The sequence below is a fragment of the Podospora anserina genome, chromosome 2, assembly GCF_000226545.1.
Source record: "Podospora anserina S mat+ genomic DNA chromosome 2, supercontig 2".
NCBI classification, from domain to species: Eukaryota; Fungi; Ascomycota; class Sordariomycetes; order Sordariales; family Podosporaceae; genus Podospora; species Podospora anserina.
The window spans coordinates 3,240,591-3,262,531 of NW_001914858.1; the positions used below are offsets into that span (position 1 = coordinate 3,240,591).

The 21,941-nt window shown below is 51.6% G+C and overlaps 11 protein-coding genes across 11 annotated transcripts, besides 1 other annotated feature; 4 read left to right on the plus strand and 7 right to left on the minus strand.

Moving 5' to 3' along the window:
* Positions 1–620: 620 nt before the first annotated feature.
* On the minus strand, positions 621–1,053 carry PODANS_2_9235 (uncharacterized protein; the record flags this gene model as incomplete). The annotated part of the gene is made up of 2 exons (XM_001911693.1): positions 621–648; positions 710–1,053. 2 exons carry the CDS (start codon positions 1,051–1,053, stop codon positions 621–623), a joined length of 372 nt encoding a protein of 123 aa, XP_001911728.1.
* A 1,230-nt stretch (positions 1,054–2,283) lies between these two features.
* Positions 2,284–5,013, minus strand: PODANS_2_9240 (uncharacterized protein; the record flags this gene model as incomplete). The annotated part of the gene is made up of 1 exon (XM_001911694.1): positions 2,284–5,013. One exon carries the CDS (start codon positions 5,011–5,013, stop codon positions 2,284–2,286), a length of 2,730 nt encoding a protein of 909 aa, XP_001911729.1.
* A 304-nt stretch (positions 5,014–5,317) lies between these two features.
* On the plus strand, positions 5,318–7,153 carry PODANS_2_9250 (uncharacterized protein; the record flags this gene model as incomplete). The annotated part of the gene is made up of 4 exons (XM_001911695.1): positions 5,318–5,353; positions 5,411–5,749; positions 5,800–5,957; positions 6,013–7,153. The coding sequence occupies 4 exons, from the start codon at positions 5,318–5,320 to the stop codon at positions 7,151–7,153; spliced, it is 1,674 nt and encodes a 557-aa protein (XP_001911730.1).
* Positions 7,154–7,566: 413 nt separating this feature from the next.
* On the minus strand, positions 7,567–7,816 carry PODANS_2_9255 (uncharacterized protein; the record flags this gene model as incomplete). Its single annotated transcript, XM_001911696.1, has 2 exons — positions 7,567–7,719; positions 7,784–7,816. The coding sequence occupies 2 exons, from the start codon at positions 7,814–7,816 to the stop codon at positions 7,567–7,569; spliced, it is 186 nt and encodes a 61-aa protein (XP_001911731.1).
* Positions 7,817–8,440: 624 nt separating this feature from the next.
* On the plus strand, positions 8,441–8,960 carry PODANS_2_9260 (uncharacterized protein; the record flags this gene model as incomplete). Its single annotated transcript, XM_001911697.1, has 2 exons — positions 8,441–8,561; positions 8,623–8,960. 2 exons carry the CDS (start codon positions 8,441–8,443, stop codon positions 8,958–8,960), a joined length of 459 nt encoding a protein of 152 aa, XP_001911732.1.
* Positions 8,961–9,200: 240 nt separating this feature from the next.
* Positions 9,201–10,648, minus strand: PODANS_2_9270 (uncharacterized protein; the record flags this gene model as incomplete). The annotated part of the gene is made up of 2 exons (XM_001911698.1): positions 9,201–10,102; positions 10,168–10,648. Coding segments are annotated over 2 exons (1,383 nt in total), but the record flags the coding sequence as incomplete, so codon positions are not given.
* Positions 10,649–11,754: 1,106 nt separating this feature from the next.
* PODANS_2_9280 (uncharacterized protein) lies at positions 11,755–13,403 on the minus strand (the record flags this gene model as incomplete). Its single annotated transcript, XM_001911699.1, has 2 exons — positions 11,755–13,050; positions 13,113–13,403. The coding sequence occupies 2 exons, from the start codon at positions 13,401–13,403 to the stop codon at positions 11,755–11,757; spliced, it is 1,587 nt and encodes a 528-aa protein (XP_001911734.1).
* Positions 13,404–15,159: 1,756 nt separating this feature from the next.
* On the minus strand, positions 15,160–15,639 carry PODANS_2_9290 (uncharacterized protein; the record flags this gene model as incomplete). The annotated part of the gene is made up of 4 exons (XM_001911700.1): positions 15,160–15,209; positions 15,279–15,401; positions 15,490–15,523; positions 15,610–15,639. 4 exons carry the CDS (start codon positions 15,637–15,639, stop codon positions 15,160–15,162), a joined length of 237 nt encoding a protein of 78 aa, XP_001911735.1.
* Positions 15,640–16,048: 409 nt separating this feature from the next.
* Positions 16,049–16,474, plus strand: PODANS_2_9300 (uncharacterized protein; the record flags this gene model as incomplete). Its single annotated transcript, XM_001911701.1, has 3 exons — positions 16,049–16,084; positions 16,136–16,148; positions 16,203–16,474. The coding sequence occupies 3 exons, from the start codon at positions 16,049–16,051 to the stop codon at positions 16,472–16,474; spliced, it is 321 nt and encodes a 106-aa protein (XP_001911736.1).
* Positions 16,475–17,043: 569 nt separating this feature from the next.
* On the plus strand, positions 17,044–18,543 carry PODANS_2_9310 (uncharacterized protein; the record flags this gene model as incomplete). The annotated part of the gene is made up of 3 exons (XM_001911702.1): positions 17,044–17,058; positions 17,120–18,049; positions 18,103–18,543. 3 exons carry the CDS (start codon positions 17,044–17,046, stop codon positions 18,541–18,543), a joined length of 1,386 nt encoding a protein of 461 aa, XP_001911737.1.
* Positions 18,544–18,876: 333 nt separating this feature from the next.
* Positions 18,877–18,948, minus strand: a tRNA (tRNA-Glu).
* Positions 18,949–19,952: 1,004 nt separating this feature from the next.
* PODANS_2_9315 (uncharacterized protein) lies at positions 19,953–20,637 on the minus strand (the record flags this gene model as incomplete). Its single annotated transcript, XM_001911703.1, has 2 exons — positions 19,953–20,441; positions 20,542–20,637. The coding sequence occupies 2 exons, from the start codon at positions 20,635–20,637 to the stop codon at positions 19,953–19,955; spliced, it is 585 nt and encodes a 194-aa protein (XP_001911738.1).
* Between the last annotated feature and the right edge of the window lie 1,304 nt (positions 20,638–21,941).

Consider the following 21,941-nt stretch of genomic DNA (forward strand, 5'->3'; position numbering starts at 1 on the left):
CATCTTTCGTTCACGACACATGTACACATGCCCACATCTCGAGATGTGCCTTGGTGCCTAAATCTCAACTCCCTAAAGACCTCTATCCACCTAAACCACCATCAAATAGTTGAATGTATTAAAACACAATAAATGCAATCAGAGTAATACTTGACATTCAAACTGGCCTCCAAGGATCAAGTCACTTCTTATCCCCTGCATCAAGCGAAGCCTAAGTTCTTCTTTCGCTGCCTTGTCAGGAGATACCCACTCCATCCAGTTCTAAACACCAGCCGTCATCTACAATCAAACAGTCACGAGTCCAAATCGAAGCTGATGTAAAAGAAAACAAAAGCCGCAGGGCCATTGTTGATTAAAAATGTGCCTTGAAGCAGCAAGGAAACAAAAAGCCCAGCTACACAAAAATCCCATCTTGGCAGCTCAACCATCTAAACCAGGCCAAATGTTCCCCATATCCCACTCTCCGACCCATCTCCCCCATCGAAAGATATTATCTATAAACCCCCAACTCTATCTTCTATTCCCATCACCGCCCTCCCCCCCCCCTCCCAAACAAAACTCCCTTTCACTCTCCACCGTCTTCTCAAGAGAATATCTCTAGCTCAATACCAGGCCAAAATCTAGCACTGGCCCTCATTGGGGTCGGCGCTATTTTTCAAAAACCATGTCAGCAAAAAGTGTCGGCACCACCACCAAAGAAAACACTAACCTGTAGTACCAGTTATCAACATTGTTGTAACCCCCCTTGTTCTGACCGCACCCGTCAACCTCCCTGCTGAGACGGTGGATGCAGTCGGCGTCGTCCCAGTTGCGGCGCGAGTTGGCCTTGTTCTGGACCCAAAACTCCATCTTTTGCTTGCCGCCAGAGTTGACGCACAGGAAGATCTTCTCCTGGATGCCAAAGGTGACGGAGAAGCGGCCCTTGGTGCAGGCGTCGGTGATGGCGCGGCGGGCGGCCGCCTTGTCGTTCCAGGTCACGCCTGAGGTGTGGCAGGTGGCCGAGACGGCGGAGGCGGTGGCCATAATGGCGACGAGGAGGTTGGTGAGCTGCATTTTGGTGGTGATGGTTGGGGGCTTGGTTGAGGTAGAGTAGATGGTTGAGGCTGTTGAAGATGGGAGTGTTGATGGTGATGAGGGATATGTGTTGTCTGGAGGTGGGAGACGGGCGTTCTTATAGATGGCGTGCTCATGCTTTCTGGTGTCTCCTCTTCAACCGTCAACCCCCCCTTCGTGCTGATGGTCACCGTCGAGCATCCGGCAAAGCGCCTTCATCTCCCCCCTACAGATTGCCTGTCAGACTACCGGTGACCACGAGATGAGCTGGTGGATCCTTTGATCGCCAGCTGTCGGCGTGAAGCCGTTTACCGCCTCGTGCCAAGGTGATGGTCCAGAACATCCTTCTGAGGGTTTGGTGATTAGAGCCCCCCGGTCGTGAAACATCCCGTCGGTATCTTGATGGCAAGGCAAGGATAGACAGTGCCCGATCCCAGCCCTACGTCTCCATTGTGGGGAGGCCCGAACATCATTGGCTGACCCTTGTAAGGTAGATCCGTAGGATCGGTGTCAGCCGATTGGCATAAATGTGAATTGATGTAGTTCCAGTTGAGCCGGGAGGTGTGAAGGATCTCAGGTGCCGACTACCTAAGGTGGGTAGCTACACTACTCCATAGCGTTCGCTGTGTGCTTGCTGAAAGATCATGATTGACAACCGGTCTTTGGGCGATCTTGAATCGCTAGTTTGGCACGGAAAAGTTGCCAAACTACGCTGTCACATCAGGGGAGCGTGTGTTGCAAGAGCCGTTCGTTTCTTCTCGTTCCCAATCGAGAACTCGCCTCCGTGCTCAGGTCACCGCTACCCCTTCATCTCTGGCTCTCTCGTCGCCGAACCCTGAAGATAACGTCCCATGATATCTGCCACGTTCGGCTGAAGGATTTCCTATGGCCATAAGCAGCCACGGTTCAATAATCCACTCTCATATCCCTGCCTAGCTCAGGCTGCTGTTCTCAGGTACATGACCACAGGTTCCACGGCTGGTCTAAGCTTTGTGCCATCAAGGTAATCTCGCCAGTGAGCTAAACATTCATAAATCGTTATGGCCTAGAATAGCATAAGTTATGAACGAGCAACACCCTGAGTTCAGGAGGGACATCGCATCAAGGCTTCATGCCACATATATGCCCCCTTCATAACATTGAACAATGAATAAATGTTGCGTGATATAGTTATGGTATATTTCGTTATTTCACTCCTTGAAAACAAGCCATCTCAACATTCCACCAAGGTTACACCTCGATCATGTCCACATCCCCCTCCCCATCCTCCTTCACCGCCTTCAGCGACGGCGCCAGGGCATCCATCTCTCTCAAGGTATACTCCACCAAATAACTCTCATCCACCAGCTCCTCCATCCTCTTGTAATGTCTCTCCGTGTACACCTTTAGCGCATTAAGCACCTCCTTCAAGCTCTTCTGCCCCCTCGCTCCCTTGACGCTCAAGCCCGAGAACTTATCAGCCGGATAGCTCCTCACCAGCGCGGAGAGAATCCGCTGCGCAACAGGTGCCGTGCGCGCGTTTGTGTTCCAGTCTCGTAACCTCAGCAACAAAAGGAACAGCTGCTCATCTGACAAGCTAGCAAGAACCTGGTCGACAGCTCTCAGCCCGGTGAAGCTACCCGCTTCAGGAGTAGGCGAGGTGACAACGTTGGTGAAAAGCTTGAGCAGGCGGCCTGGGTGGTTGAGCTGGAGAGCCAAGACGATGGCGTCTCTGTAGGCACCGATATGGATGTAGTTCTCCAACTCCTGCTCCTGCTCAACAAGCCGGGTGGCGGCTTCGGTGGCGGCGGTCTGGGTCTCGGATGTGGTGTCCTTCCAGAAGGTAATCTTGGAGTCGGAGCCAGCCGAGACAATCGTGTTGCTTTTCGGGTGCACGGCCAAGGTCCACAGTCTGTCTTCGTGGTTGTCAAGGGTGCATTCTGTTTCGCCCGTGTTGGTGTCCCAGATCTTGACGAGACTGTCAGCGCCAGCGGAAGCGAAATGGACATTTTTCCTGCTGGGATCCTCCTCGACTGTGGGGATGTGCAACCACACCACTTTCAGAACGTTGTGGGAGTGTCCTTCAAAGGTGCGAAGACACGTGTAGTCGGAAAGATTCCACAGCTTGATAGTCTTGTCACCACTGCCAGTGACGATGACACCCTTTCCAGAGACAGCACCACCTGTCTCGCCTTGGATGGCTGGAGTATGGAGGGGAGCAAACTTGACCGCCCATACACCTCTCTTGTGGCCCTTGAGGATACCCTGCACCTCGAGCCTTTCTGTGTCCCAAATCTTGACCGTCTTGTCCTGTGACGCAGAAGCGAATAACTTTCCAGATGGGTTGATATCCAGGGCGTTGATGTCTTTCTCGTGCGCCAATCTCCTGAGACTAGTTGTCTCTTTGAACGGTTGTGATGGTCGGGGAATAAGTCGCTTCTGGACAAATCTGTCCTGAGAACCGGAAATCAGGAATGCTGGAGGGTGGTCGAGAGGGTTCTTGAACGCCTCAGAGTCTTCCGGAGGAGCAACCTTGGGCAAAGACACTGCTCCCACCGACTCCAGGTGACCAGTGAAGGTAGCATAACACTCAAAAGAATTCTTTGCAGGATCAACCCTCCATATTCTGGCTGTGTTATCTTTTGCACCACTGGCCACCCAGTGACCAGACCAATCCACATCCAGTGACATGACGAGATCCTCGTGTCCCTTGAGCAAGGCAACGTCGTGCCCGAAATAGGAACCGCCCTCCTCCCCGCTATCTGTTTTGACAGATACTATCCTAATATCCTCCGAGTTCGTCGCAAGCGCCATCATGGACTGATCTCGTAGAAGGTAGACCAAGTCGTAGATTTCGTCGTGTGTGCCGGATATCCGTCTAAACGGCTCCCAGAAGAACTCTCCCGCACTCGCACTGATATCTTCTGCTTTCGGGACCTGATAGAGGGCGAGCGTGTAGTCGGCCTGGGCGCACACAATCAAGGACTTCTCTGGCAAGTAGACGGTAGAAAGAATAGCCTCGCCCTCCGCCTTGGGGTCTTGTTTCGCAGTGATTTCCTGGTGTGTAGTTGAGTCCCATATCCGCAAGAGACCGCTCTCTCCGGCTGAGTACATCCACTTCCCTTCATTCAAGAACCCTACAGATTCCACCAACTCGTGCCGCAGCATTGGCGTTCCCTGCCAGCCATTCTCCCCCCAAAGCCACATCGTCATCGTCTTATCTCTGCTGCCTGTGAGCAAAGCATGCTGCTCGGGCGAGTAGTCGATGCTCTGAACATTAGACTCGTGCGCCTCCCTTTTCCTTTTCGCATCGGAGTATACGGGAGTCGCGGTGCGTTTGTGAAGATCGAAGATGCGGACCTTGCCGTCTTGTGTGCCCCAGGCCAGCCGAAACTTGGAGTCGACACCGTTGGTGCCGTCATCCTGGTCGTTCTTTCGCGAGCCCTTCTTGGGCCTTCGGTCGATTGTGGTGTCGGCGGCGGTCGCGGCGATCTCGAAAAAGTGCAGGGCTGAAATGAGAACACTCGGTCCGCTGACGGTGTGGGTTACATATCCTCCAACAATATCCCAAATCTTGATGGCGCCATCGGCGGCACCAGTAGCCAACAATGTGCTTGTTCTGTCGACGGCCAGCACAACCACAGGGGTGGCATGTGGCTTCGAGGTTCGGACGAGTGTCGTTTCGATCGAGTCGAATTCTGGGGAGACTGTGAGGGCGTAGATTCGCATCGTCAGCGACCGGGAGCACACAATCAAGTGCGACCCCGAAGGCGTAATGGTCAGGGTCGAAATCGGTTCGCCATCTCCTTCAATCTCGGCCAGATTCTTTCCAGTCGTCAATTCGGTGAGCACCGCGTTTTCGCCCAGTGTCGAGGCGAGGATTCTGGCGCCATTTTCGAGCGCAACAGATCCTCCGGTATAGATGGGCTGTATAACATTTCCAACCTCGAAGGTGGTCTTTGCTGCTTGTCGTGTGGCCATTTTCGCAGCTGTGTGGGTTTTCCTGAGAATGCGAATGCGGTCGATTGAACGCTGCTTGGTCGCGACCCCAAATTTTTTGCCCAGCCAGTTCCTGTATTTTTTTGCGATAAGAGCTGGTAAAATAAGGTTATCTTAGCGCTCATTACCCCGGTCGACCTGTTCTTGGCATCCTGCAAGGAAGCTTTGACGTGCTTGCGTCCCACTCAGCCCAGCCAACGTCCTCTGTTCAACGTGCTCCCATTTCGACGGGAGATGGGTCAATCAGCTGGTCTGATCAACTCATCGCTTATAACAGTTGCCCACCATGGGTCTTCTGGAGCCCCTAATCTCAATGGCTCTGGTATGGTAACTCTGACGCCATGGAGGATTCGATCCAACGGTCTAACCAATCTCACAGGGACGATCTCCTTATGACGAGGTAATCTTCCCAAATACCTCCCAGCAAAATGAACAAGACAACGAGCATGATGGATATCGTCAACTATACGATGAGCGGGGTCGCCCAATCAACCCGGAAACCCGGCGCATCAACAGAGATGTCGTTCGGTCGCATAACGAAGTCATGACGGTGATAGGTGTCGCTGAGCCTGACAACGGCCCCGATGATGCTCATGCAATGTCCTCTCATCGGCATAATGTCTATGAGGACAGGTGGGGAAACAGACTGCTCAATCTAGGCGGTGTTCTTGATACGGCCTGTGTCTGGGGCGTGAATGGCATGAGACAGCGCATTTTGGTGAGAACTTATCCCGCAGATCTGCAAACTCCCGGCTGACTGTAGTCTAGCTATACAAACGGTACAGTCGAGTGCCATTCACAGAGACATTCGCCCTCGCCAGACAGGATCAATCTCTAGCTGCACACTTCTTGGGCGGCTTGCCAGCATTTGGCCTGAATGCAGTGATCGATCGCATGGTAGCCCCAAAGGTCAAGGAATACCCAATGTATGTTCTCACCATGAATAGCTTCATATCATACGCTGGCTAATCATGTATCTAGACTTGGCTATGCCTCCATGTATATCCGTCTCCACCTGGTTGTGTACACCACGTTCCAACGCTTCGGCATCATTCCGGCAACCGAACTTCTTCCCAACTGGAGATTCTTCATCCCCGGCTCAAGCATATCACCTATTGTCGTCCCACCGCTGCCAACATCCCTCTGTCCAGTCGGAATTCTCAAATGGATAGGCGGCACCCTCCTCGGCGTTGCCCCCCTCGGTGGATTCTTCGCCTACATGATCGTCTACAACCACGTTGCCAAGTTCTTCCGAATGAAGATTATAAACAATCTACCACTCCCCGGTAACCCACGGCCGGCGAAACGCAGAGCGCTCCAGGATATCACTCCCGTCCCGCCGACCTTTACACTCGAGATCCCTCCACCTGTTGATCAACATCCCGTTGTCAGCGGCTCATCATCCACCCCACCACCTGCCACCGCACCCACGCAACAACAACAACCACAACCCACCACTCGCACCGCAGAGGTTCCCCCCCGAAGACAAAGCATAACAACCACCACCACCCCGGGCGCCGGCATCCCCCTTGTAACGGACGACTACGCCTCAGAGGAAGAAGAGCTAGAAGTCAGCGCAACCCTCATCTCCTTCGACGTCGAAGCAGCTGACTCTTCCAACACCCTCAGCGGTAACTTCAGCAGCAACCCCGCCGAAACAATCAACTCGGCCAACCCAGGCATATGGTCTGCCGAGCTCCGCCCCAATCCATCGGAAAACAACCGCGCCGCCCAGGCAAGCAGGGAGCGCACCTTTCGGGACAATAAACTGAGACGATTACCTGCTGCGCTGGCGACGGATGTGTTTGCTATTGGGCCGTCAAGGTTGATCATGAGCCCGGTTGCAGCGTTGTGCTGGACGGCGATGATTAGGCCTTACTTGGCGAGGGCGGGGAGGTGGGGGGAGTTGGAGGGGGTGAATGAGGTTGGACTTTGGGGGGCGTTTAGCTGGGAGGGGGTTTCGAGCTTGGTGGGGATGGAGTTGGTGTTGTTTAATTTGATGGGGAGCGTTTGGACGGTGGTGAGTGGGTTGGCGTGGACGGTGAAGATGGATGAGGAGGAGTGGGAGGAGTGTGGGGAGGGGTTGAGGGGGGAGGAACAGGAGGGGGAGGAGGAGAGATGATGGGTATTGCTTTTGGAGGGGGAAAATGGGGTGTTATAGATGAGACAATGTGATAACCTAAAGTATGATACAAAAGAAGACCCAACGCCATGGCATTTGAAGTGTGTTATGAGTTCAGGATCACGCTCTGCCCTTCCCCTTCGCTTTCGCCCTTAGCTTCCTCGTCTTTTCCTTGTCGACGATGTCTTTGACGATGGAGTGCAAATCTTGGTTTCTTCTAGCCAATAGCAGGACATCGTCTGTGGTGACTGTTGTTCTGTTGGCATGACGGCTGAAGGATTCCAGATCGGTAGCTACGTTTTCTGTTTTTAAGGTGGTCAGCAGCCGGCTATGTTATGAGATGGGATGAGATGAGATGAGATATTCCCGTAGCTGTATGAGATAGGATGAAAGAGAATGTCTTTCAGATGAAGCTACTGATCAACCCAAAGCATGAACTTACCGATCTGACTCCATACCATATCCGTCAGCGCACCGATAAACTGCGGCGTGGCATTCCTGTTCCTTCTCATGGACTCCTCATCGACGATCTTGCCGATGGAGAACCACAGGGCCGTCTTCAGCCGCTAGATTCATTTCTTGTCAGTTCCAAGTCTTACATATCACTCAAACATAAAAAAATAAACACACCTCACGGATTTCATCCTCACTTTGATCAGCCATCCTTTCTTTGTTGCGACGGGTTCAAACGTCTTGGCAGATGTCGATGAGAGACGCGCTCAGACGCGTCGCAGTGTGCAAGGCCACTGACGCGAAGTCAGCAGGTTTGCGGTGGACTTCCAGATTGGCACTAGAATCAAAATAGGTTTAGAGTTGTCTTGGGATTATGCAAGCTTGAAAGTGGGGAGAGACGGTGGTGGAAGAGCCGCAACGGTGTCTAGAATGACGGCGTTGTTTGTTTGTGTTGATTGTCAAGGCTGGCATCACAAGGTAGACTGTTAGCTATCTAGCCGGTAGACTGAGCAGGCCCAGTTTTGATCACCGTAAAAAATACAAGAACAAAACTAAAGTTTCTGATTCTCAATTCTTCTTGCCGGCCCTGCCGGAAGTACACACCCCTAACTCTACAGCGGGGTCCGCAGCACACCGCAGCACTCCCGCCTTTACGTCGAGCTCCTTGCCTGCATGGTAGATTTTCGCGCATCCTTTTCGCATCTTCAACCTATACATACTCCCTCAACCCACCACATAACCCCCCCAATCTTTGCGCCTTTTCCTTGAACATCAATCCCGTCACCGATTATCTATTCCACACCCCCAAACTCCCACCAAAATAACCTGCCCACCATGGACGACCTCGCCAACCTCGCCACCACCATCGGCGACCGCTTCACCACCAACCTCAAGTCCACCCTCGACAACATGTCCCCCCAAAAATGGATCCGAGTCATCATCGTAGCCGGCGCCTGTTCGTCTTCCCTCCCTCCCCTCATTCCCATTCTGTTCACCCACTAACCCCCCACCGCTAGACCTCCTCCTCCGCCCTTACCTGATGAAACTCGGCGGCCGCGCCCAAATGGCCTCCTACGAAGACGAGCACGCAGCGACAGAAGCCGAGTTCGCCGCCAAGGCCAAGGCCAAAATCTCCCCCAACGAGCTCCGGGGCAAAGTCCAGATACCCGAGGACACAGACTCTGAAGGTGAAGACGCAGAGGGCGGGTCAACTGCCGCTGACTGGGGCAAAAAGGCGAGGAGGAGACAGAGGGATATGATCAAGAAGCTGCTGGAGGCTGAAGAAAGAAGATTGCAGGAGAGTAAAGAGGAGGAGGAGGATAAGGACATTGAGGAGTTTCTGATCAAGGATTAAGCGCACATGAGTGGCATGGTTAAGGTGGAAAAGGGTGGTATAGAAACCGGGAACGGGAACAGGAGGGTCGGTTTATCAAAATGGAAGGACTTTTTGGGTAACGACATAAAGATGGATGGGGGTACATATAACCTAACGTACATAATGATAATAAAGCTTCCAACTGCCATGTTCAACTAGTGCCCTTCCAACTTGTAACCATGATATAAGATCCTTCTTCACCTGTCATATCCTGAACATTCAAGCAGCAACCTCCGCCAACTCCAACCCCTCCCTCCTCCACTGCCAATAACCCCCCCTAATCCGATCCCACTTCTCCATCAACCTCCTCAAGCACAAATCCGCCCTCTCCCTCTCCCCCAACTCCTTATAAACCTCGGCCAACAAATCCAACGCATGACTCGACCTCACCTCCTCCCCTTCCTCCCCCTCGCCCAACCCCTTGACAAACTCCTCGGCAAACTCCCTCACAGAACTCAACCCCCTCCCCCCTTTAACCAACACCCCCCTCAAGTAATTCCACCCCGACTGATTCTGCGGCGCCAACCTAATCTTCTCCTCCGCATAAGCCACCTCCCGATCAACAATCTCCCCAGGCACCTTTGGGTCCGCCTCGGTAGCCGCATACTTTTCTCCAGGCGTGCAGTTCTCCGGATCGGAAAACACCAAATAAAACCTATGCGACCAAGCCGAATTGTTCCTCACATCCTGCTCAATCAGCTCCTCTGTGCTCCTCAGCTCCTCCGGGTTCCCCCACACCCCCAGCTTGCCCACCATCCAGGAGCGGTAGCTCCACACGTGGTAGTTCTTTGTGTCTTCCGCCAATATCTGGGTCAGAAACTCCCTTTCCGAAGTAGCAAACGATGCCAGCGCCGGAGGGTCAGACGCGATGGAGGGGTGGTAGTGTTCTACCAACAAATTCCGGTGGTGCCAGATCTGGTAGTTTTTCAGGTTCTCCAGCGCGATCTGGTTGAGCCAGGTGATCTCGTCCGGGATGGGGAGCTTCATGGCGAAGATGTTGGCCGCGCGGAAGAGCCAGACGGTGTAGTGCGCCGGGTTGAGGTTGATGATGTACTCGGTCAGCTTGAGGGAGCGTGGGGAGTACTCTTTTGCCGACATGACGGCGCGGAGGTAGGACATTGCTTGAACCAGCTGTTAGTCTCGATTCTCTGGAGTATGGGGCGGTGATAAAAGGGGCTGGGCTCACCTTCAGCGTAGTCAGGAGAATACGCAATCGCCGCCAGGGCGTTCTCCGGATCCTCCATCACAATCGGCACCACGTCATCCCACTCCGGATCCAGCGCCAGCTTCCCCTGCCTCGCCATCCTCTCCGCGCCGTACAACTCCCTGCTTAGCCTCTCCATCTCTCTCCGTCGTTGCTTTTCCTCAGTATACTCTGAATCAGTAACCAAAACCTGATCTCCCGTCTGGTAGTCCACAAACCCCCTCTTTTGCCTATCCCTCAGCTCCCTAAACCTCTGCGACTGCAGCTGCAGACAAGACAACGTCACTCTCTTCTCCTGCCGTATTCCCCACTCCTTGGCGGTATACTCCCCGATATCCCTCCCCCGTGAGTCAACACCTTTATGTTGCTGCTGCCGTTTCTTATATTTCCTCAGATTAAACCCCCTAGCAGGAAGCGAGTGCTCATTAACCGTCTTCCACAAATCCTTCTGCCCCTTTGCACCCAAAAACCGAACCGGCAGCCGGGTGACAAGCCGTGAAGCAAGCCAGACAAGCTGATCCGCTTGCGTCGTCGATCTCTTTCCCTCGAACGGGTGACAAAGCTCAAAATGATATCTCGATAACTCGGCGACGGTGGAAGGTTCCTCCTTTTCTGGTTGTTTGGAAGCGTTGTTGTTGTTGTTGGTACTAGGTGCAGCCGGAGCTGATGGTTTGGTGGTGGTGACGGTGGTGGTGGCTGCTTGCAAACAAACAATACTTAGCATTCACAATACCAACCAAAACCCTAAACACAATAGAGCAGAAGAAGAAAAACAAACATACAACTTCCCGCTTTGGGCTTTTGCGCCGCTTTTCCTTTGGGCGGCATTGTCGCAAAACAAGAAAAGAACCAAAAAAAAAGGGAGCTGTTACTTCAGGCAGTTGGAGTGTGTTGAAATGGCGGGGCAGCAAGCCAGACGGGAGGTTTCAGGGAGACGCGGGTACACTCAAGCCCAAGCTTGGTTTCCAAAGCTTCCAGAAGGAATTCGGGCAGGGGTGAGCATGACAACAATCCCAACCCAATGTCAAAGACAACAATTGCAAGAAGAGAACCAACTCAAGTCAACAACAAAACACAAATCAAATTCTTTATTTATCTTCCATCATCCCGGCTGCTTGCGGCTTTCTCTTGCCTTGATTCAACAATTACTACGTAAGATGCTCGAAAACCGGAGGTAAAATATCCCGAGGTAGTAAATGGTACCGCAACGTAGAAATGTTCTAATAAATCATCCATCCAAATCCTGAACCAAGAAGTGATAGCAGCCACAAGTATATTAGTACAGAACCGAGCAAAAGTATCACCATTACACAATAGCCCCCTTCTTTTGAAGCTTCCCCCCCCCCCTCTTTTTTTTCCACAGAATCATTAACTCCTATCCCCGCCTGCCTGCCTTCCCTCCCTGCTGCCCATGGCCCATGTTGATCACCACCTCAAGAAATCCTCTCTAGTCCAAAATAATAATAGAAAGTCGCATTAGAAGCCTTACGCAAGCGAAAAGAAAAAAAAACCGGCCATACGGTGAATGAATCGAATAATACGCCCATACGCATGCATGACAAACCCCTTCTAGATATCCGGGTTACTTTCCACTCTCCAAAACTTCCACCCTTCCCTCTCCCCAGGCATGCCACCATGCACACCCACCAGCCTCTCCACACCATCATTCCCCTGCGCATTGAGGAACTTTTCCTGATCAATCTCCATACCACCCTCCTCATCCTCCACCGTGCCGTTTTTTAGAACCGCAGGCCACAAAACACCCACGCCGTCACCACCAAGCGTAGTCTCAAATCTTTGGTAGCCCTCCTCGTCAAGCTGCTCCTCTAACCTAGCGAGTTTCTCTCTAGGAACCCCGGGTTTTAGGAGAGTAATCGAGCAACCACCACCACCGGCACCGGTTAGTTTCGTCCAGCCTATCCCTTGGTGGTCTACCAGCTCGCGGACACGTTCGAGTCTGGGGTGTGAGACGCCAAGTGAGACCAGCAAACCGTGGTTGATGTTCATCAGCTCGCCCACACGGCGAAGGCTGTCCTCCTTCTCCGTGGAGAAATCGTCCTCGGCAATGAGCTCAGCCGATGTTTGCGTGACCTTGTCAATGGCATCAAGAATGCTGCCAACAAGCTTCGGGTGAGTGTCCTTCAACCTCCCCACCTTGGCCACCTCATGCGCCGTGGATTTCGGCGTCCTGGTGTCGACCAAAAGGAGTGGCAACTCGGGGAAATCCCAAAGTGGTTTTACATCAGGTGCCTTGCTGTAATCCGTTCTCTGGAACATGACGGCCTTGCCCTGTGTGGAGACGGTGTTGTCCACACCGGAGGGGTTGCCGTGGATGAACATCTCGTAGACGTACGCCCATCGGTTGATGCGCTCAATCTGCATGCGGGCCTCCTCAGGCGGTTGATCCGGATGGGGCCCAGAAAGTGTCCTAAGCTGAAGCAACAGGGCTGCCGAGAGACACACAGCAATAGTGGCGCTGCTTCCGAGTCCTGCGCCTATTGGAATCGTGGAGCGCAATGTGTACTGGCAGGCGGGGAACGACTGTGATCCAAGGGACAAGAACATGTACAAGAAAGAACCGGCCGAGTTCTGGTGAACTTTGCGAACATCCGCCGGCTTATCCGGCGAGACATCGGCGAGGTATGGCTGGATGGCGGCGACGAGCTCCTGGTCGATTTCGGTGACGAGACTGTAGTAGTACTTCTTTTTCGACGGCTGCTGGAAGATGGCCCAGGGCAGTTCGTCAATCCTCCACGAGTGGTCAAAGTCGATATCTGGGAACTTGAGTGTGACAGTCTTTCTCGACTTGGAGAGCGATGTTACGAGGAGGTAGGAGCGCAAAGCGATTGAAGCCGCGATCGCCGCCTGCAAGATGCGCCCACGTCAGTTTCGTCGCATTCAACCAACTCCAAGCGCTTGCTTCTTACCTTGCCGTGCACAACCGCATGTTCACCAAACACAATCACCTTTCCCGGCGCCGAAACCATAAAACTAGGCATCATTGGGCTGGACTTTTTGCGTTGCATGCGATCTCTGATATTCCCGTTCCCATTCCCGTTGAGCGTGAGGTTTCCTGTGCCGTTGGTGATCCCGTTTGTGCCTTCGACGCCGTATTCGCTGGCGTTGCTGCTGCTGGCACTGATGCTAGAACTTTCGGGCTCGGTGTCCACGTGGTAGCCGTTCTGGCCGTTCCGGCCGTTCGCAATGGCCTGCGTCATGGCTTGTTGTGACTGACCAGAATTCCACCTGTCGTGTAACTACGGCCTCGGGTGAGACACAAAGGTTTCTCTGCGTGTGAGCCGAGAACAATGTTTAGCTAGTCGGCCGTCAATGGCTTGGAGGTGTGATGCGATCTAAGAACAAAGGAGTCTCGAGCGGCGCAAGTTGATTGCTTCGCTGGTCAAGTAGATGGGCTCGATTGCCGAGTTTTTCGCAACTGACTTCGGTCCGGTGTCTTTGACTAGAAATGATCTCCGGCGTATAAGTGCTATTACTCGCCGAGATATAGCTGCACGATGAGGGCGAAGTTGGTTCCTGACGTTTGGCTTTGCTGGACTGACTACCAATAAAATAGCGATGATTGAGAGAAAGCGGACGCGAAAGAAAGGGAAAGAGGAGCAGTATAGGCGAGGGTGGGGTCGGTGGCTATTAATCTGGGGAGAAGCTGGTCACAGTCGGCTTGTTTATTATCTCTCACCTCAACTCTCGACGACAAGATAACAAAAAGAGGAGAAAGGGGTGAGAAAGGTACGAGGTGTGGTGGTACAGATCACGGAAGGGGGAGAAGCAGGAAAATATGACGGATGGACATTGGACATTGGACGCGGCACTGCTTAGCCACGATGCACGACGGTTCGCAACAGGGGGGTTACTGCTTGATGAGCCCATTGGGTAACATTTGGCTTTCTCGAAGCTCCTGATTGGGCACCAGCATGCATTTCCAACGAACCGGGTGACAGTCAGGGGGGCCACGCTATAATGAAAGCTTTGAGCTCCGTTAAAATTATTACCTGACAGCGGTGTCAACGGTCTCGAACCCAACTCTTTGTCAGCGTGTTTCGAATGCGCAAAGGCGTGCAATTTCCCCCACGAAAAATCTCGAGTGGTCCCGTGACGCCTGTGCCTCTGCTGCGGTCAACCAAGATTGCTTCGCCCGCCGCCGTCAGGCCTGGCAATATTCTCGGTTCTGTCCCAATTTAGCGATGGAGGGGGACGCATGATGTGTCTGCGATCCGCTTACAAAGGGGCATATCGGAGGTGTGGGGCTATGACATGGAGGTCTCGCGGGACTCGGTGCGGGGAGTGAGCCCGATTGACGGGAGTGGTGACACCGTTAAATCGGCTACCCCATGCGGACATCACCCGAACTCGGGGATCGGACGTGTCCGGACATGGTAACACGTCATGCAGTTTGAGATCAATTCACTGCAGATGAGTTTCGAGGAAACCATTACACTTCAGCAACCTGGCATAATTAGCAATTACCATCATGTAATGGAATGGGTGATCATGGAACGCTGATCACAACCTCCAAAGCCATTTGGTTGCTGCTGCTGCATCAGTCTAAGCCTCAGTTACGCAGTGGATTCGATCAGATGGAGCAACATCTTGTCGATGCTAACCCAGCCCAAATTCACATAATCACGCCGAAGACAAGGGACCAAACCAGTACAGGTGTTTTTTTGTCTTGATTTGTTTTGTATAGCGTTGGCAGCCGGACGTAATCCATTGTTTTGAAGAGAACCCCTTTCCTGCCTTTCAACAAGACAAAGACGAGGTAAACTCCCACGTTCGTTCCTAAATCGTATCGCTTATTTCCCGAGACGCCGTATTCATCGAGTCGCAGACTTGAAGCCTGGACCCAGCACAAAAGTCGAATTTCTCCGTCATGCCAACGCCACCAACCCCGCCCCGGCAGAGCTCAAACTCTAGACCATGCTTCCATTGTTGTTTTCAGGAGACAGTCGTCAGAATTTAAGCCTGGACCTTCTTGTTTCTCTTGGGAATGTCAGTGATGACGAGGGCTGCGGTGTCGTCTGGTCAGTTCCATGCTTTCTTCCGGATATAATGCGGCTATTCGTCGAGGAACATACTGGGAGGCAAGCTCTGCTTGAGCTTCTCGGCCTTGTCGGAGTCCTTGAGAACCAAGGTGTAGAGGTGTCTCTGGCAGCGGACCTTGAACTTGATCTGAGACTTGTTCTTCTTGATCCGCGCGGCTGTATCCATAAAAAGTCGAGTCAGTTCCCATCTCTTCATTGCCCTTCTTCCTTCATTTCCTAGTTTTCGAGTCGGTAGGTTACGTACAGGAGGCGTCCGACCGGCGGCAGATCTCGATGAACTAAAAACACAAAATGTCAGTCAAAAATGCTTTTGTCGGTTTTTTTGATTCGGCCCAAAAAACTGGCCAGGCCGTGATTTACACACCTGCTTGATATCTCCGATTTCCTGAGGCATTTTGACGGCTGTGATGAGTCTCCTGTAAACGGTCTACGGAAGTTCAAAGTCGGGGTTGGAGGGGATTTCTCAAAATTATTCAGTTTGTGTGGGTTTCTCCGAATTGGCTCGCTTTGGGTGGGGCTCCTGCACACTCGACGCCCAAGCCATCGCCAGGGGTCCTCGAGGAGGTCATAGCGCCCTGACTGTGGCTGGGTGACGTGTCCCGCTTTGTGGCGCTAGCTGTCGGTGGCCAAGGTAAGAGCGTTGACGACGACAACACCTGTTCTTATCGAAGGACTTATTTACTTTTGTTCATTTTTCCTGCTAGTTGCCCTCGAGGTTCCTTGCCGGACTTCTTTATCATTATCCAAAAGCCAGAGTTTTCACAACACTGTTTGTCAAGGACTGAGCGTCAGTGTAAGCCAAGATGCCAACGCCACTCGATCATGCAATGAGATCACGAGTAAGTGTATGCTTCAAGCTTTGGTAACAGTTCACTAACTACATATCATAGAATGCTTTCCTAGGTAACATACTAAGACCCCGGCAAGGAAGATCAGCTTTCATTAACACATGAACAGCTTTCACAGGTCTGGTGACGGGTGTTGCCGTATGGGCGATCTGGGGAGGAGACATGTTCCCCACATGCCCAGACCCAACTGGTAATCCAGAGGAATGGTCTAAAGAAGACCTCCGGAGATGGCTCGCCGCTGTATGTTGTGTAGTTGGGAGCACTGTTCTGTCTTCATCGATGCTGACCAGCCAACAGCGAAATCTTCACCCTCAAGACTCAGACACGAGGGAGCAACTGTTGGAGAGGGTTAAAGCAAACATGAGGATTCCAAGGCAGTGAATGGGAGGCATTTCTACTCCTTCATACGTACATAAAGAGAATTGATATTGCATTGAAAGGGACATGGACTTATCTTGTTGTAGGCAACGGCCACATGCTTTTAATTCTTGGCTAAAGAAGACGCCAATGCTCCAACATATTTCAGCAAAACTGCTTCCTGAACCCTCAATTCGCGGCTGTCAGCCTCACAGGCAAGAGATATCCCCAGTCATCAATTAAGGTACTAACACAAGATATGGGATAAGTGACAAAGCAAAGAACAATAGCAACCTGGGTGTGTGAGGTTTCATCCGACCAAAACATGCAATCTGGGATGTTAGCGTTGCAGTAGGGCCATCGGAGATTTATAGCCAATCAGAGCCCACAATCAGCTATGAGGTAAGCCTAGCTTGGCGGATTACTGACGCTCCTGCAGCAAGGGGCGCATGCGCTACAAGGACAGTTTGTTCTCTGACGGGAACGACAAGGCAGCAAAGGACTTTGTCCATCTTACAACCCCTCAATCCGTCCCTCGTTAAATCGTCTCCCGAGTCTGCGACAGCTCTCATTGTCGCAGCCTCTCCGCGACGATGGATATTCTACAGGTATGCACTAAGCGCATTCTTCCCGTTCAATCCTCCCCAGCTAACATGGATCCAACTGTAGCGCCTCGCGCGGTTCCTCGACCGTCCGCTATTCCCCTGGAAGAAGCTAATTATCGGGTTCTCTGTTGCCCAATTCCTGTTCGAAGGTGTCCTCGGTATTCGCCAGTATCGTGTCTTGACCAAGACCAAGCCCCCCGCCGTTCTCCAGCATGAAGTCACACAAGAGGTTTTCGACAAGAGCCAGGCCTATGGACGCGCCAAGGCCAAGTTCTCTCTGATCAACGGTCTCTACGGTCAAATCCAAAACTTCGCATTCTACCACTTCGATATTCTCCCCAAGCTCTGGTCATGGTCTGGCAACCTACTCCTTCGCTTCGCACCCACTCGGTTCACCGGCGAAATCTCGCAATCTATCGTGTTCATTCTGGCCTTCATCTTCATCCACCAAGTCGTCTCGCTCCCGTCCAACATCTACCAGACATTTGTTCTGGAGGAGAAGTTTGGATTCAACAAGCAGACCCCGAAGCTCTTCGTCACGGATATGATCAAGTCCAACCTGTTGGCTGTGGTTTTGACTCCTCCCATTCTTGCCGGTTTCCTCGCCATCATTAAGAAGACTGGCAGCCAGTTCTTCTATTACCTCTGGATGTTCGGCGCTGGTCTTCAGGTCTTCATGATTACGATTTACCCCATTGCTATCCTGCCACTGTTCAACAAACTTTCTCCCCTGGAGGAAGGCAAGCTCAAGACCGACGTTGAGGACCTCGCCAAGAAGCTCAAGTTCCCCCTTCACGAACTCCACGTCATCGATGGCAGCAAGCGCAGCGCTCACAGCAACGCCTATTTTTTTGGTCTCCCCTGGAAGAAGCACATTGTTATCTACGACACTCTGATTGAGAAGAGCGAGACCGAGGAGGTCGTTGCTGTTCTCGCCCACGAACTTGGTCACTGGAGCTTGGGCCACACCACCAAGCTGTTTGGTATTTCTCAGGTATGTCTCTCACCTCGTCACTCCTCGCACCACTGTATTAACCCTCCAACCAGGCTCACTTCTTCTACATCTTTGCCCTCTTCTCCGTCTTCGTAAACAACAACTCCCTCTACGCCGATTTTGGCTTCCACGCCCAGCACCCCATCATCGTCGGCTTCCTCCTCTTCAGCGACATCCTCGGCCCCGCCGACAATGTCATCAAGTTCCTCATGAACATCCTCAGCCGCCGCTTCGAGTTCCAAGCCGACGCCTTTGCCAACAATCTGGGGTACAATGCTGAGCTGGCTTCTTCTCTCATTAAGCTGCAGATCCAGAACTTGAGCACCATGGACGCTGATTGGGCTTTTGCCGCCTATCACTTCTCTCATCCTATCCTTTCGGAGAGGTTGAAGGCGTTGAACTGGCAGCCTACGGAGAAGGTGGTTGTTAAGGAGACGGTTGGGGAGGAGAAGAAGGAGGACACGGCTGTTACCACTGGGAGGGATGAGCTTTGAGGGGGTGAATAAGAAAATTAGTAGGAAGAGGTGGACGGTAATCCATTATAGAGGATTGATATTTGTGCGTCATGATTCATTGATATTTAAGTAGAAAGAGGATACAGGGAAGAGTGATCTGACGTTTCTGGTTCAGTCTGTTCACGAGTTGTGAGCAGAGATGGCAGCATTCTGTAGCACAAAGAGCCAACACTCACCAGCGTTTTTTATATCAACAACCCTAACCCTACGTATACCAACCCCCATATAACACCATGACTTACATCCTACACAACCTCCCATTACAAGTAAGTGTTCTGGATAAAGAAGAATTCGAATCAGATAAAAAGAAACCACCCCTCCTGGGAGTCGAACCCAGCGCAACGGAATGAGAATCCGCTATGTTAACCGATACACCAGAGGGGTTGTTGCCCGGTCATGGAGCTGTTTGCTGTTTGTTGGAAGGTGCTGACGGAGGAGATGTTTGTAAGGCATGAGGGATATGTGGAGGAAAGAGGGAGGGAGATGGGGAGGGATTTGGGTAGGAAGAAGGGCAGGAAGGATGGCAGGTGGGTAGGAAGGTGGGCAGGAAGGAAGCAGAAGGGCGGGTAACATGGAACGGGGTCAGGAAGGTGCAGTCCTACTGTAAGATGTCACTCCTGGGGAAGAAGGGAATGGCAGACACAATTGGCAAGAAGTCTGTGATATAAAGCGAAAATGGTATAGGCATCCGGAAGCAACTTCAGTTTCGGGGGATCATCACTCGTTGGTAACATCATCTGATCAACGCTCATCCAAGACCATGATGATTCGTAACAACAAACTTGTCACAGGCCAAAAAAAGTTTAAGCAAGCACTGACAGGGTGGTAAAGATAGTCCAACTACAAGAGATACTACGGATATAGGTACAGCTGCCCAGCGTCTCGAATAAGTTCTCTTATCTAGCCCCAGATACCAGTACATTGTTTGTGTGATTTTACACCAATTTGTTACTTACAGTATGTCTTATTTCCTTGCCTCATAATCCAAGATGGTCAACATCTTACAGTCATTTCCACTCGAAAGCTGGTCCGTACCTCCATCGTCAGCCTTGCCCCCTATACTTCATCTTGACCCATGTCCATATACGCATTCTACCCTCCTCCGAATCGTCAACATGTTTTGCCAGCACTGCCTCCCACCACTCGCGCGTAAGCTGCGCATCAGTCCCGGCCAGAGCCGCAACCCGATACGCTACCCAAACAATGTCAAAAGCGAGCCGCATCTTCATTTTGGTGTCATAATCTGCAACCTCCGGGATTTTGATCACAGTTCCAGTCGATATCGGTGTGAGAAAAAGCTTCCCTAATTGTGGGTGATTCAACTCGACGCCTTGTCTTGGTTTGACTAAGCATTTGCAGCGGTTAGCAATATCTTCTCTGGTCATGTCTCACAGCAGTGGACTATCTTCGAGAGAGAAATAGCTCGTGTTGATCCAATGAAGCTGGAGCTGGGTTTCCGACCCCTCCTTGTCGAATGCTTTGCTGCCAGGATTAAGATATTTGAGGCCGAAGCGGGCGTGCATCCATAGTCTTTTGACAGTGAGACCCAGGCAGATCTGATTCCAGCTTTCATTGTCGATAAATTTCTCTTTGACTTCCGATGAGCCAGAAGGGCGAAACAGATCTTTGCTGGAGTTGATGTCGATGGCGGAATCAAAGAGCAAAGGCCATGCTTGCTCCAAGCACTGGAGAAATTTCTTGGTCTTCCCAAGGTCAAGGTTGACTAGAGGAGAAATGATGTGACCGATCTCAGTGCGGTACATCTCTGATACCGTCCCCTTAATTAGACACGGGTTTTCGGTGCTGCTACGGGGCGGATGATCCGTCTCATAGTCCTCGAGAGCTTCTAGTCCTTCAAAAGCTAGAGGCAGCATTGACTGTTAGTGACTGTATGTTAATACTGTTTCTACTCCACCTCAACCTACACATTCGGATCAAGGGCCTGATTGCCCATAGTCTGCCACACCATTTAAGTACCTCCTCATCTGACATTGCCTCTTTCGCCAACTTGTTCAGCGTAGCCAGTGGGGTGACGGGCAGCATAGCAGCAAACGCCTCGTCATCGAGCTCCATCGGCTCGGCGCAAAGGAGAGAGAGCCGGGCTTAAACCTCTTTAACCAGGTTGTATCGCTCATCCAGTTCCTGGACTGAGAAAACATCTTCACCTCGTGGAGGATTTGCGGCTGAAAGCAGCCGAAAAAGCCGTTTTACATCGAAGAACGTGGTGTCAGGGGGGGAGAGCGGAGGTTTGAAATCCACTTGAGCGCCTTGCATTTCGAATATATCTTCTACTGTGCGTAGGAAAGGGACGTCGACATCAAACAGCTTGATATTTAGCCGGGTGTAGGGTTTGATGACTTCTTCAATGAACCATTCCTCATCGGCTCAGCAACCCCAGAGCCAGTCGACATCCTCTTCGCTGGTTTGGGGCTCAACAGTCGCCATGCTGAATTCCTTTTCTTGAATACCGGGTTTGCGAGTTGATGCTAGGAAGAGGTTTGAAGGTTGAGTAATGGTTGGGAGGTTGTACTTTTGAAGTGATGCAGTTGGGGAAGGTGTGAGTCAGTCAGTTTGAAAATCAAATCAAGAGGGCAGTCGCCGGAGTCAGGGAAGGAACTGCTTGCTGCAGTCATGGCCATTCGCCAGGAGCAGGTGCCTGGTGAAAATAAACGGCAGGAGCAGACTGATCTCCGGCCGTGTTGAGCTGCCTTTCAAACCTAATGACTACCGATATTTCTTTGGGCCCGTCGTTATCACCACCGTTTTCAATTCAGTACTGCAAGCAACTATTCAGTACTGCAAACAACTATTATGAGACTTTGAACAATGTATCCATGTCGAATCAACTGTCATTTCAGCTCCTCTAAATATCCCATCGTCTTTCATAGTTCGCCCGACCAATCCCTACAACACCCTCACGAAGCATAAAGAATTACAGAGTTCATCGCACACGGCAATTTGATGATCAACATATAATATGTCACTCTTCCTGATATGCAAACGTTGTGGTAGGTCTTTTTCGATATCTAATTGGACAAGACAGACGTGTTGGCGATGCATACCAATCATCCACATCTTGATCCAATACGACAAACTAACCGATCTGTTCTCCTGCCCTCAAACGGCACAGCAAACCTATCCTATTGTCTTTACATCACCTGGCAGAAGATTCCCTATTCAGGAACAACATCCAGATCTCACCTTACACGCGAGATGAGCAAGCAGTCCATGTTGTGTTTGTCTGTTGTATCTAACGTATTAAGAGGCGATTGACTTGAGCCTTGCGAGAGGAAAAAGAGAAAAAAAGGCAAAAGCTCGCTGGCCAACTCCGTAGAGGTGGCCAGCTACGAAACCCTCGGTAGGGTTTTCTTCGTAAT